At 45.9% G+C, this 13,999-nt stretch overlaps 1 protein-coding gene across 5 annotated transcripts in view; it reads right to left on the bottom strand.

Moving 5' to 3' along the window:
* LOC309397665 (integrator complex subunit 6-like) overlaps nt 1–13,999 on the bottom strand; it is a 322,886-nt gene that overhangs the window by 18,317 nt on the left and 290,570 nt on the right. For 2 of the 5 annotated variants that reach the window (XR_014176304.1, XM_081963891.1), the window contains exons 1-3: nt 11,535–11,838; nt 11,255–11,332; nt 216–365 (exon numbers count right to left, since the gene is read on the bottom strand). Coding sequence is in view for 3 of the 5 variants with exons in the window: in XM_081963891.1 (XP_081820017.1) it covers nt 216–365; nt 11,255–11,332; nt 11,535–11,645 (339 nt within the window). In the remaining 2 variants the exon portion in view is untranslated. Of the gene's footprint in view, nt 1–215; nt 366–11,254; nt 11,333–11,534; nt 11,842–13,999 lie in introns of those variants that run through there. The other 3 variants (XR_014176303.1, XM_081963892.1, XM_081963893.1) reach the window with 3 other exon arrangements.

The raw sequence follows: 13,999 nt of genomic DNA, 5'->3' as shown, positions 1-13,999 counted from the left end.
CCCCAAGAAAAGAGAAAGAAAAATACCGCATTTTTCTTTCTGGCTAGGAGGGGAGGGAAAGATTTCAGTCTCCCTGGACAGGGTGAAGGGCTTCCCAAACGACCCATAGAATTTATTTTAAGCATATCAGTAACCGCTTTGGTCCCTTTTACGGAAGAGCTCTAAACCTCCTTCAGATAACGAAGCGAGGGGAATTCAAGGCCTGCATCCGTTACCTGCCCATAGTTGTCTATTCCAGAGACTAATCGGTTGAGGTTCAGCAGGTCAAAGGACGAACGCAGAGCCTGGCCGAGGGTGGTCAATCCGGATGCTTGCAGGTTTTTCAGTTCATTCATGAACGTGGCATGGTTTTCCTTCCATCCAGCCTAAAGAAGGAGCAGAGGTCATGTTTATTTGGTGTCTGCCAAGAAAAAGGGCTTCAAAACAAGCCATTATTATTATTATTATTTGACTGGAGAGGCGTGATGCAAGAAGGTAAGTGAGCGAGGAACAATTCATTCAGGTAAGCATCAAATGAGCTCAGCCGCCTGAAGGATTTCAGTTCCAGGCTGGCCCTCCACCGCCCCCACTTGACTGAGAAGGCAACGTGGTTCCACCCTCCTTTTCCGCCGTTTCAATGGTTGGCAGCAGCATCTTTCAGATCTCATTCCAATAGGTTTAATTTAAGTGAATGGCTACAAAGAGCCTTTGATCTTTTAGGACTGTTACATTCAATTGCCAAACGTCACTGGGCAGGGAACATCTGCCAAATAAGTCATCCTATTTCACAGTCAACAGTCCTAGAGAATATTTTTGTCACCCCTGGAAAAAATGGTAGTAGAACACAGGAACTTTCCCAGGCTTTTGATTTTTTTTGTGGAAAAATAAAGGAACGCGGCCAGATTGTTCTAAGTAGCCTCAGAATCACTGGACATGCGTTCACTCTCCGTGAAAAAGGTTCAGTACATAAAAAGACTTTATTTGTACCCAGGTATCCACCAGACGGAGAGCCATTTTTAAAAAAATTCCAGAGCTAAGTTAGTTATCAAATAGATGTGATGTTTTTTCACTGCAAATCCTCCTTCTCCCAAGAAACGGGTCTTCTCGGCAGGCCAATGATGAACCTGTTCTAAGCTTTTTTTTTTGTTCTCCACTTGCAGTGTATCTTGGAAGTTGCTGTAACATTTCCTGGAAACATTACAAAAGATTTAGGAGACAAGCTTTTTTAGTGGCTGCCGTAACCTCATCTCTCCACACCCTGCAACTCACATACTTCAAGTGTACCTCTGTTTAAGATGCAGAAAACATGACTGCGTGAAGCGTTGCAATTCCTTACCACCCTACTGTAATACCCAATCTTACAAGTTAGATGTTTGCGTCTAAAACATTTTCCCAATAAAACTCCCGATGAAGGATCCACTAAGCGAGTAGCAAAATACCCCCAATACAAAAGCAGCAATTAGTGCCTAACAAAAACTTAATTCCCTAACCAAATAAATACACTCAGATATAAATATTAACTTTAAAATCCAGGAGCATGATAAACCACTACTCTCCGGAAAAGATTGTTTCGGTTTAAATACTAATCAAATTAATACACTATTAATACTACTACTAATAATATATATAGGCAGCAACTCAATACAAAAATGTGTACAATTTCATTTCGAGAGCCAGGCAATGCACTGCAAAACAGTGACCAAATTAATAGAGCTTGTGTTTTTAAACCATTTTTAACATTTTAGTAGAAGGCCCACCCAGCTAAGGAGCAGCATCTAGCCAACTTTAGCTGGATCTTGAAATGCTAAGGGCAGTCAGACATGGTTAGCATTTTCATTGTGGGGGCCAAAAGAGACAAGAGCCAAAAAGTAGCTCTTGAGAAATAACCCATCTCCATCTCCAAAATGGTGATACCAAATTATTGCTATTTTTTTTCCCCGTGGAAAAAGTGTGGGAAACTGAAGACCACTTTTATGACAGCTATAGAGATATGAAGTGGCGTGATTCAGGTGCTGGACCACAACATCTGATGTAGATGGTGGCTCAGGTTTATTCAAATCTATACAAATGCATCTCGGCCTACATATTTGCAGCTATTAAAAACCTGAGTAACCACAGCCTCATTACTTGCAATATTCTAAATACATCATGTACGTTCCGGATACCTGACACCAAGTACACAATATTACACCAGGGAGGTTACAAGATGCCACGCAACCTCCACAGCGGCTGGAAAGGTGGTATGAATGCAGGGCATTTATAGAGAACCAACTTCCCTTTCTCCCTCCTTCCTAGATCCCCAGAAAAGGTGACAAATAACCTGCAAAATAATCCAGTAGATAATTATCCCAAATATTTGTTCTGAACAAATAAATTTCTGTATTTGCTCAGTCGTGAATGCATGAAGGCAGGATATACTGTAGATCACTCCTGATCCAGGGCTGCCACAAACAAGAGGGGGCTCAATCTATTCTCCAAAGCACCAGAAGGCAAGATAAGAAGCAACGGATGGAAACTAATCAAGGAGAGAAGCAACCTAGAACCAAGGAGAAATTTCCAGAGAACAATTAACCAGTGGAAGGACTTGTCTCTAGAAGTTGTGGGTGGCTCCATCATTGGAGATTTTTAAGAGACTGGACAACCATTTGTCTGGAATGGTATGGGATCTCCTGCTCAAGGAGGACATTGGACAAGAAGACCTCCAAGGTTATTCTACTATTCAATGCTAGCTATTTGTCTTTTGTTACAATCAACCCCTTATGCGAGGAAAAACAAACTATAATTCACCCTTTTGAATACAAGAACAGCCCTCTAAACCCACCACTGCAGCCTGACAAGAACCCCCTCCCAAAATGTCACGTTAGAAGCTGGAGCCCTACAAAGGAAGAGACAAGTGTTCCTTCCAACAGAGAAAAATAACCACAGAGGTGTGCCTTACGAATGGCGGACTGAAAAACAAGGAGGGGATGGCAGGATTAACTCGGCAAATTGCCAGGTAAGGTTCTCTCACACACACCCCTCACCCACTTTATCCCAAAGGGCAATGGTTGGGCCTTGTGAAGATCTATTTTTCATTAGGCCTTGATGCTCCAAGCAGCTGTATCTCCCTAGACCAAGACCTGTGGACTTCAACTGCCAGAATTTCCCAGATAGCCATGCAAAGCTGTCTGGGGAATTCTGGGCTTTGAAGTCCACAGTTCTTAACAAGTGTCCAAGATTGGACCCTCCTGCCCTAGACTAACCAGGTGGCACTCAGCAACCACCACCCAAAAAAACAGTCATAAATTGCCATGGACACGGTACTCTTTGAAAACTCGCAAGCCAAGTTTTGCAACCCTTCATTAAAAAACGCCACACCCCGATGGAGACACACACACCGCCAGGGCAGCTAATTCGAGGAACAATGCAAGCCTTCCACATCATGCTTCCAAAGGTCAGAGAGAGAAGAGCAGAAGGACCTGTTGAAGAGGTGTAAGGGAGGTGTTCCCTCTCTGCAAACAAATTAACATCAACGAAGGATTTAACCCAAGATAGTCCCTGCCTAAACCAGCTGAAAAGATTCTACCATGAACTGTGGGCAAGAAATTCCGTCTTCGGCTCACGTTTTTTAAACACACTCAAGTATGGCCAGAGTGGCTCATAAGCAATGATTTTAAATAATTTAAACGGGACAGTTTGATCTAACAGCAATCTCCTTTTGAAGGCTTTCTATGCTGGTGGTCCTTGACTTATAACCATTTGAAGTTACCATGGCACTCGAAAAAGGTGACTTAGGCAACCAAACTCGTATTTATGACGTTTGTAGGGTCCCAGTGTCCTGTGGCCCCCATTTGCCATCACCTTCTGACAAGCAAAGTCAATGGGCCAGGTAGATTCATTTTATAATTGTTACTAACTGAACTGTGGCTAGAAAGGTTATAAAATGAGGAAAAACTCAACTGTCTCACTTAGTAACAGAAATTTTGGGCTCCATTGTGTTTCTAAATCAAGGATTATCTTCACTTGCTAGGAATGGTCACAGAAGAGCAGGCTACCCTTTGTGTAGTTTCTGCTCTGAATGCTCATCCCTAAAGGGCTGTATTTAATACATCAGACCTGATAACATTTTCCTTCACTTATGGACTAGAAACATTTTGTTGAATTTCCTTCCCTTCCCCTTGTCCAAAATCAGTGATTTGGGAACGGCTGGAACGAATGCAAAACTACTTGTATAATCTTTATTGTCATTGTATTTAAAATACAACGAAATTGGTTTCAACCTCACTGGTGCAAAATTATAACAGAAACTAAAAGAAAGAAAGAAAAAGAAAAAGAAAAAAAAAGTAGCGTGTGCATGGAGCGATTGTGGTTGCATTTAAAATTCTCACGGCCCAAGGATAGAAACTACCTTTAAACCTGTTTGTTCGGCTGGCTATACTTTGATGCCTTCTGCCTGATGGTAGAAGTGCAAAGAGACACTGACCAGGATAATGTGGCAGGTTCCAATCGGAGCCGGTCACTGGAACCAGATCTTTTGGACTCATGCTCTGAAGATGCTCCAGTACGAGTCCGAAAGCTCAGAAGACAAAAGCTGTGGTCCCAGTGACCGGCCCAGATTGGATCCTGCACAACTGTTAGAAGACAGTATATCCCAAAGAACCCATCTGCATTTGCTGGAAGAGCCGCTACTCCACAATGCCTTAGGGCTGGTTCTGTTTCCTGGTACCCAGAAAGTTATTCTCAGAACTTAAATTTATTAGGGAGGGAGGGATCAGGAAAACCGCATTTATGATGGAAGGTTTAACTGTCCCCACAGGCTGCAAACCGCAGAGAATCCCAACACACACGGTGATGAGATTGAGAAGAAAAATGGCTAACATTATTTTTTTTAAGTGCTAGGCAAACACAGATCGTATTTCTAAATCCTAAAGATGAATTTTCCTGCTCCTCAGGAAACCAACATTTAGAACAGAACAGAATAACAGAGTTGGAAGGGACCTTGGAGGTCTTCTAGTCCGACCCCGTGCTCCGGTTAAATTTAGTACTGTCTTAGGCGAGGTTTAATCTTCTCAAGCAGCCATAAAAGTAGATGTGTGTGCATTAAATTCTTGAGGCAGGCAAGACTGGGCTTTCAGGAAGCTAATATAGAGAAAAGTCATATGTAGTTCTCAAACAAATATTGCAGTGTCTGAAGAGGCTGTAGAATATTAGCCTTTTCGGTACCTCCCCTCCCACCCTGCTTCAGATTTGACAAGATAATTAAAATGTATTTTATCAAGTTGATTTATTTTTATCTTATTATTCCAATTCTATCGTTGCCCTACTTTTATTTTTAGAACTGTCCCTGGCCAGGTGTTATAAAGGTGTAAGGGGCACTAAAATTAACATGCTTTGCTTGAGTGTCCGGAGATGGCTACATTGTTCTCTACAGACGTTAAGAAATGCTTCTCCCAAAGCCATTTTTCAAAATTCACTCTGTGATGTGCATTTATTCCTGGACTATCACTAATTCCATCAAGGGAGTCCACATGCAAACCCACATCTGAGGGTTCCCAAGTTTAAACAATGGCTCGCAACTCACTATTATTTCTGATGCCACAACCTTTACAAGTATGAAGGCATGTATTTTGGAGGAGTTACGAAACTCCCCAAATTGGTCACACTTGACAGAGTCTGCTTTGTGTTCGAAAAAAAAATCCATTTTCAGCTGCCACTTACATCAAGAATGTCTACTCCATTAAAAAAAAAGTTAGGGCATGATAGTGAAGAAAAGGGAAAAGGAAAGGATAAGCATAAAATTATAACAGGGTTTGCGAGAATACCATCCCGAAAATAGACTAGATGGGAGCTGAAAAGAGATTACCACAACAACAGAAAAGGAAAGGAAGAGAGGAGAGGAAAGGGGAGAGAAGGAAGAAAGAGGAGGGACGGAAGGGATAGAAAGAGAAGGAGAGAGGGTAGGAGGGGGAAGAGGAAGAGAGGAGAGGCAAGGGAAGAAGGAAAGGGAAAGGAGAGGAGGAAGTAGAGAGGGAGGGGGAAAAAAGGAAAAATTAGGGTGGTGATAATACAAAATAGGTGTAAGGGATGGTAAGGAAAGCAACCCAGAATGTATATTTTAACCTTTTATATGGAAAAACAAATATGTAAAAGTGATAAATAAGAATAATAGCTATGTGAATGTATACCTGTAACTATATATGAAAATGAAAATAAAAAAACGTTTTTTTTAAAAAAAGAATGTCTACTCCATTTTGAGGCATATAAATGCCAGGAGTTTTGGAAAAAAGAAACAGGAAGAGTCAAGAGAAACTTTCCGATGACAAGATCCGGAGAGGCTAGCCAGAACAAGTCTTGCCAGCAGCCAGCTCTTCAGAGCAACAGATGACGTAGGAAGGCCCAGAGGTGTGAACCAAAGCCAAGTCAAAGCACTACACGCACAAGTTTGCATTGGCACAATGATATGACATCAAATGCAGATGTCTCGGTTGCTCCCTCCATTGTTAACCTCTGCTAAGGCCTTCAGTTGGGTTTCTGGTGACCGGTTAAACTGGTGACTGGTTACACTTTTAAAATTTGAAAGCAGCCCACCAAAAACACAATATTCCACAGGGAGGAGAAGAAAAGGAAAAAAAAAGGAGAGAGCTTCAACCAGAGAGAGAAGTTTAAAGACCATGGATTAGTTCCATCTGGAGAGAACTACCAAAGGATTCTTTTGCTATTCAGGCAATGTAGGGCGGAAGGACTATTCAAGAGATACTGGTATTCCCCCCCCCCCCCCCATATGCGTTTTTAAATTCTATCTAACTCTCACAGGGATGTAAGGCCACTGAGGGAAACCAATGCAGCCCTGCAATATTGAATTTCGATTGCTGGGAGGTTCCAAAGTTTGGTACAGATTGTAGACTTTTTAGCACAAGCAGATAGTGAATTCAAGAAAACGGATATGAAGATGGGGTGGGGTGCTTTCCAAAGGCTTCTTTATGACATAGGATTTGCCCAACAGCTCTAAAAATCCAAACAGCCTTCAAAATACAGGGTACTCCACTTGTATAAGAAAAAACTTGTGCGTTAACAAATAAACTGAAGAGCAAAGCCTAGGAGCAGAAGCTAAGCAGCTTTTCGCCATGTTGAGAAGTGTGGTCTCAACTCATCAAAATAAGAGGATGATTACAGGTCTGTTTTTGGGGCTTTCTCAGAAGATGAACTCAATGGTGCTATTTGAGAGCTCAGCGGCAAATCGAACCCTCTATGTGGACTGATCTGGAGACCCTTCTTAGACCCTTCCTGTGTCCCACGGGCCAAAGACCATCACAGACAAGAAAGAAGGGAATGGTTGGTACTTTTGCAACGTTCCCGATAAGCCTGCAATCAATGACACTCCTTTCTTAAGGATCACTGCTCTTTATAGCCCATCCAATGTAACTGAACACTTTACTTGAGAAATGTAGGTCTTACGAAAAAACTGAAATTGATCTCCTTCTCTTACTGGTTAGTTTTGAAGCTATCCTTCTTACAGGTTAGCTATCGGCAAGCTACAGTAACATTTGCAGTCACTCAACTGGACTGTTAAGTGGCTGAGGAAGCAATGGGGAACAATCTTTGGGGAATGGTTACAGATTACATACCTATTGGCTACCTACATTGCCAGGCCCAAATAAAGCCTTTACATCTGATAGAAAATGTATAGCTCAGAGTTAAGCCATGGGATCCTTGGTGCTCTCCGAGCTCAAGGTTTTTTTTTCTTGCAGACTTTTCATGACCCAACTAGGTAACATCATCAGTGCTAGCTTTTTACATCTTCTGGTTCACTTCTTTCAATAACGTAGCTGCAGGATCACGATTAATATGTAATGTAGTATCCTCAGCAACTGATTATGATTTTGTCTCTGTAGTCTGTTCACGTTTGGTATTTTTCTTCTATTCCCACCACCAACAGTGCCAGAGACTTTGTAACAGCCTTTGCATGTAATTTCTTCTCAATCCTAATTACAGTATTGGCAGCCTAATCTGGGACAAAAAGTGCCATTTCAGTATCTTTGGAGTACTAGGAGATCGCTAGAAGCCTCAATTTAGGAAGAATTGGTGCAAAGCAAAGTGAAAGAGAAATGTTTAAGAACATGGGCAAGAAAAGGAAAGTGTGACTGAGGTCTTTTCCATGTTTTAAGGGAGCTGATTGTACTTTTTTAAAGTGCATCTTGTTTCCAGGAAAAGTAGAAACGCATCCCTTGGTTCCTCAACTTCAGCCATGGGGTCAGTAGGTGGCCCTGAGCAACTCACTTTTTCTGACTCTCAATTCTTCTTGAAAGATGGAAGAACGGCTGTAAAAATAACAACGCAAATGATAGTGAAAACTACTGAAAACTACAAATATATATATATATATATATATATATATATATATATACACACTGTTTTCAGAATGACAGGTGTCTCTTTTGACTAATTCCGATCTTAATTGTTGGCTGACAAAGATTAACAAATGTTTCTGAAGAATGATGAAGAAATCAAGAACTCTCAGAGTATATTTCAAAGAGAGCTACTGACACGGACAATTATTCCTGGATACATTTTCAACTTGTTTGCATTAAGGAAATAACAAACAGATGGACAACTGTAGCTGAAATTGTAACAACGGGCACTCCTAGTTGCTTGAAGCAAGGCTTAAGGATACAGAGAAAATTGTTTTCTCTGGAGGCAAGGCAAAAAGAGGCAAAAGACAAAATCTTCTCCTCAGTGGTGTCAGAAGAAAATGGAATTTTTTGACCATTTCCTGATCAATTCACAGTAGACAAGTGAAAGGAATGGGCTTCTGCATCCTGTTCCAAAAATTAAGGATAAATTGCCAGTTCAGTTCAGATTCCATTTTCTCTTACTGCAAGGTCCAGTGTTTTAAAAGATTTTGAAAATGGTACCAGACAATTGTTTCACTTTGGTTCTTTGGAGATGTGGCCAACGGGCAGTATTGCAGCCCTTGAGATTCATTTTTATCAGAGGTCTTATTGCAACACAAGCAATTTTAAGCTTTGTATAAGAATGAAGGTGAAAAATGGACTCCTAGCAGGGGAACCCTTTTCTCAGAAAGAGGAAGCAAACTTTACAGATGATCTTCAACCGAGGAAACTGAAAGGAATTCATTCACAATACTTAAAGACTGAAGTGCATGACGAGCAAATTCTGTTTGTGCAGATCGAGGTAGGATTAGCAACAAGGAAATTGGGAGGAGAAACTGAAGAACTTTCCCAGAAACAAGCATGAAGGCTTTATGATCCTGCCAAAAGGAAAAGATGACAGAAGTAAGGGGAAAGTCACAGAACTGCTCTAGGTCACCTCCTTCCCTCTGTTAACGAATCCGCTGGCTACCAGAGGAGATGGAGAAGGCCTCATGCCCCAATGCAGTTACTCTCTGGAAGTGAAGGATGTGGAAAAGAAGATGGGAGACAGATTATTCTTTGTATGGGTGCTTTGATGGCCATGTAAAGATAAAATAGGCCTCTATGGAGATTAATATGGAGGACTGATTTAAAATGTAATTTAACACAATTAAAGAGTCATTCTTCTTCATTTCAGAATTTAGGATGGTAGATGAAGGCCAAAATTCAAGGCAAAAACTACTTTATCGTTATCAAGAAGCTGTAGCCTGGCACAAAAGCCAGATTATGCTTCCAAGCATCTGTGGGAAGTCTTATTGAAAATGCACTTTATTGTGTGTTTTTATGATAAAAGTGTTGCTGTTTAACAAGCACAATGAAAGACCACCTTCTGGGGAAAATAGGTCAGAGAAATTTTGGATTTTTTAAAATCTACAAGTCAAGCTTTCCCCATCTGGAGCCCTCCTGTCTTAAGCCACAGTGAGGAGATGATGTCTTGCATGGAGGCTCAATGGAGATGCTTGAGGGGAACAGATAAAGAACCCGTGTTTTGTATGAATACAGCAGGGACACCACAAAGATATGTGAGGGAAGAAATACTGATTCATTTGTTTCGTCTAGAGGAGAGTAGAAAGCGATGGTGAGTTTTAGTCCTAGCTTAGGTAACAAAGATGGCTGACTGACTTTGGGCCAATCACCAGGTGACTTGAGAAATCTAGTTGCACCTTAGGCAGGAAAGGCTGGGTGACGCTGGGCCAATCCCTAGGAGACGGCGAATTCTAGTCCTGCCTAACTCATGAAAGTCAGCTGGCCGACTTTGGCCCACTCCCTCTCTCTCAGGCCAAACCACCTCACAGGATGGGGGAAACAGGTGCATTGGGTAGGTTTGCTGCCTTGAGTAATTTATAAAAATAAAGGTGGGATAAAAATAAATAAAAGGTGTGGGGGCACCTAGAGAAGCAAGGAAGCCGGAAGAAAGTGAAGTCCTGATGAACTCTGGTGGCCCCTCTTCCTAGGGTAGCTAGGATTATTTATTATTACTATTACTATAATTGTTGCTCATCACCGCATAGTCAGCCAGATGTTCAGACTGGGTTTGGCACTTTCGTCTACCTATAGAGCCCTTGGCAAGGACCTATGAATGCGATGATTACTATTATAGCTGTTGTTACTATCATTATTATGTAGACTGAATGTAGCCCCGCAGAGGCCAAAGGAGAGAGAGGGAGAGAGAGAGAGGGAGGGAGGCAGAACCAACGAGCAATCCAGCCCTTAAAGATTTCTGTGCCCCTTCTCACTGCTTTCCAGCCCTCTCTACAGCTTCCACAGTCAGCCTCTGCCCTCCCCACACACACATACACTCCAAAGCCACCGGGATCCTCATTTTACGACGGAAGGCTGAGTCCTGAACCTGGAGACTCCAACCATACCTGCCTTTTTGGCATCCTCTGCACCCAGGTGACCTTCAGAGGGACCCCCCCCTCCATCCCAGGGAGACAAACCCTCCCCCATGCACCCTTCCTCCCCCTCCGTCCCCCTAGCCAGCCCCTTCCTGCTCCTGTGCGTGTGTAAGGGAGGGTCGTGTGAACGGCTCCGCGTGTGCCTGGGAACGGAGCGGCGGCAGCCCCCTCCCCCGGCGAAGGGGGGGGAGGCAGGGGAGGAGGAGGAGGAGGGCCGCCGCGTGGTGGGGCGTCGGGCGGGCGGGCCGGCTCTCCTCCTCCATCTCAGCAGCGCCCTCCGCCTGCCTCTCTCTGGCTCGCTCGCAGCCGCCGCCGCCGCCTCCATACAAAAGCAAAATGTCCGCCGCCATCTTCGCGGAGGCAGGCGGGTGGGCTGCGCCTCCCCCATCCCGGAGGGGGTCGGGGGAGGAGGAGGAGGGGAGGGGGCGAGGGAAGGGGCTGCCCCCCTCCCCTCCCACCCCCGCTTACCTTGATGCAATAAGGCGCCTCGTCGAAGGTGACCAGCATGTACCTGTCGCCGCGGCTGGCCGGGTCTCGGGCCCTCAGCTGCGGGGAGAGAGAGAGAGAGAGAGAGAGAGGGAGAGAGAGAGAGAAGGGGGGGGGGAGAAAAGAAGAGAGTGAGATGAGGGGGGGCGCTCTGAGGGGGGAGGGGAGCCGACACGCGTTGAGGAGGGAGGGAGGGGTTTTGGTGTGAACGTGTGAACGTGCTTGGCGGGACGCGCGTCAGGCAGGCAGGCCCGGGCCCCACCTTCATGAAGAGCTCGACGGCGCCCTTGGCCACGTCCAGGTAGCTGGTGCCCAGATACGCCCGCTGGTTCATGGAGGCGGACGTGTCTATGAGGAAAAGGAGGATCGGCATGGTCCGCGAGAGCCCCGCGGCGGCGGCCGAGGGCGAAGGCGCCCCGGTGACGGAGGGGCAAGCCGCCTCGCCTCCTCCTCCCCCTCCTCCTCTTCTTCCTCCGCGCTGCCCGCTCCTTGCTCCGGCCGGCCTCCCCTGCCAGCGCTCTGCCTGGGCGACCCTCCGCTCCGGCCGCCGGGAGTCACTGAGCGGCTCCCAACTTCGGCTCGCTCGCTCCCTGGCTTCGGCGGCGGCGGCCGGGCCCGCCCCTCGGGGACGGGACGAGGACGCGCACGTGACCTCCGGCGGCCTCCCGTTGGCTGCCGATTATGCCGAGATTTGCATAGGGGGCGGGGAGACGCGCTGCGGCAGGCAGGGCGGGGAGTCCGGGCGGCGCTCCCAGGGCCTGGGGGGGGGGGTGATTGGCAGGCTGGGGAAGGGGCGGGGCCAGGGACAACGCGGCGGCGGCGGCTCCTCTCCGCAAAGGGGTCGTGGGGAGGGAGGGAGGTGGACGTGGGGAGGGTTCGCTCGTGGGGCTCCCTGCTTCGCCTCCGCGGGGTAGCGAGACAGGGCCCCGTGTTTGCTCCCGCGGGCCTCCGGACCTTCCCCTCCTGATTTGGGGGATCCGCAGCTGCGACCCGAGAGGCGATCTCCTCCGGGATCGGGACCCTTGATAGGATCGGGCTGCGCCCGCTCCAAACCACCTCCTGCCCACTTGGAGCCAAGCCCAAGGCCCGGTCCCTCCGTAGCTTCTGCTGCCCTCAAAGGCGCGGGAGCCTCGTTGCTTCCCGGGCAGTGTCGCCTCTGCTGGAGTCTCGAGGCCGGGAGAACCCACCCACCCCCGGGCACCGCTGCGGCTGGTTTGGCAGGTCGCAACCTTGGGGGCATTTCGGGGGTCTTCGCTTCACGCTTTGCCGAGCGAGGCTGGCTTCTGTTGCCGTGTGAAACACAAACCAACCGCGGCTTGAAATCTGGTGGGGTCGGTGGTCCCTGCATTAGTCCTTCCCAAGTGCCTCGATCCAGGCTTGGACAAGTCAAAACCCATTCGGACGAGCAAACGAGGCTAAAACGTGGCTATTCCGGTTGCTTCTTCAAGGCCCAAAGCTTTAAAAGGTGGTTGATTTGGAGGCGCTCCCATTCTTGTGGGAATGGCTCATTTCCTGTTTTCCCTGGCCTTTCGCATTCGATTGTTGTGCCAGGTCGGACTGGAACCAGCTGCATGAAATAAAAAGATTTCTTGCCCTTAGAAAAATCTACTTGCAGGTCCTTTCAAAAATAGGTGTCCCAGACCCTTCACTCAAACACAATTGCTTTGTAAACTTACATGCCAACTGTACTGGAAAGAAAAGGAAAGGGAAATATTTCAATTTGGGGACCATCTATTCTCAATATCCGGGTTTTGGGGTTGTTGTTTTTTGTATTCGTGGATCTTTGCCATTTGTGTAAAGCCAAGCTGTTAGGGCAGTGTTAAATAGAGAGGTCTAAATAGAGATATCTTTTCCTGAGCTGGGATGGGGGTAAAATTAGAAGTGATATAACATGGGGGCTTCACCAGTGGGGCAGAGCAAAGGGGAAGCTGAGCATTAGTCACTTTTAATCATTCAGAAGATTACAAAAATGTAATCCTTATCTGGTGTTAAAACGGCTTCCTTTAGATCGCAGCAAACATACAATGTCTTGTTCTAGGGTCAGATGGAATTTCCCTATCCAGCTACAACAAGGTGAGAAAAACAAGGCACCAAGCAATTTTTTAAAAAAGTATGACCTAAAGTTTGGTTGTAGGGATGTGGTGGCTCAGTGGCTAAGACGCTGAGCTTGTTGATCAGAAGATCGGTGGTTCGAATCCCTAGCACCGCGTAACGGAGTGAGCTCCCGTGACTTGTCCCAGCTTCTGCCAACCTAGCAGTTCGAAAGCACGTAAAAAATGCAAGTAGAAAAATAGGAACCACCTTTGGTGGGAAGGGGACAGCGTTCCGTGCGCCTTCGGTGTTGAGTCCTGCCGGCCACATGACCAGGGAGACGTCTTCGGACAGCGCTGGCTCTTCGGCTTTGAAACGGAGATGAGCACCGCCCCCTAGAGTCGGGAACGACTAGCACATGTGCGTGAGGGGAACCTTTACCTTTAAAGTTTGGTTGGGGGTATAAATGCTAAATTAAAATTTCTCTTTCATAAACACCAAAAAACAAGTCTTAAGAGTAGAAAAATAATACAACAAAAATAAAGTTTTATTGAGAAAAAGATGTAGAGAGCCATTCAAGTTTTGTTGTTGCTGTCAGGGAGATGGCTACACCTTTTGCTGTTCTCATGTTCGCAATTGCTTTTGTGGTGCAACAGAGTGTTCTCCCTTGGTAGAATCACTTCAGCAATTAAGCGG

The sequence above is a fragment of the Natrix helvetica genome, assembly GCF_964273705.1.
Source record: "Natrix helvetica genome assembly, chromosome: 11".
NCBI lineage: Eukaryota > Metazoa > Chordata > Lepidosauria > Squamata > Natricidae > Natrix > Natrix helvetica.
Note: the sequence above shows the minus strand (reverse complement) of the source record. Positions and strands in the feature narration are given on the sequence as shown.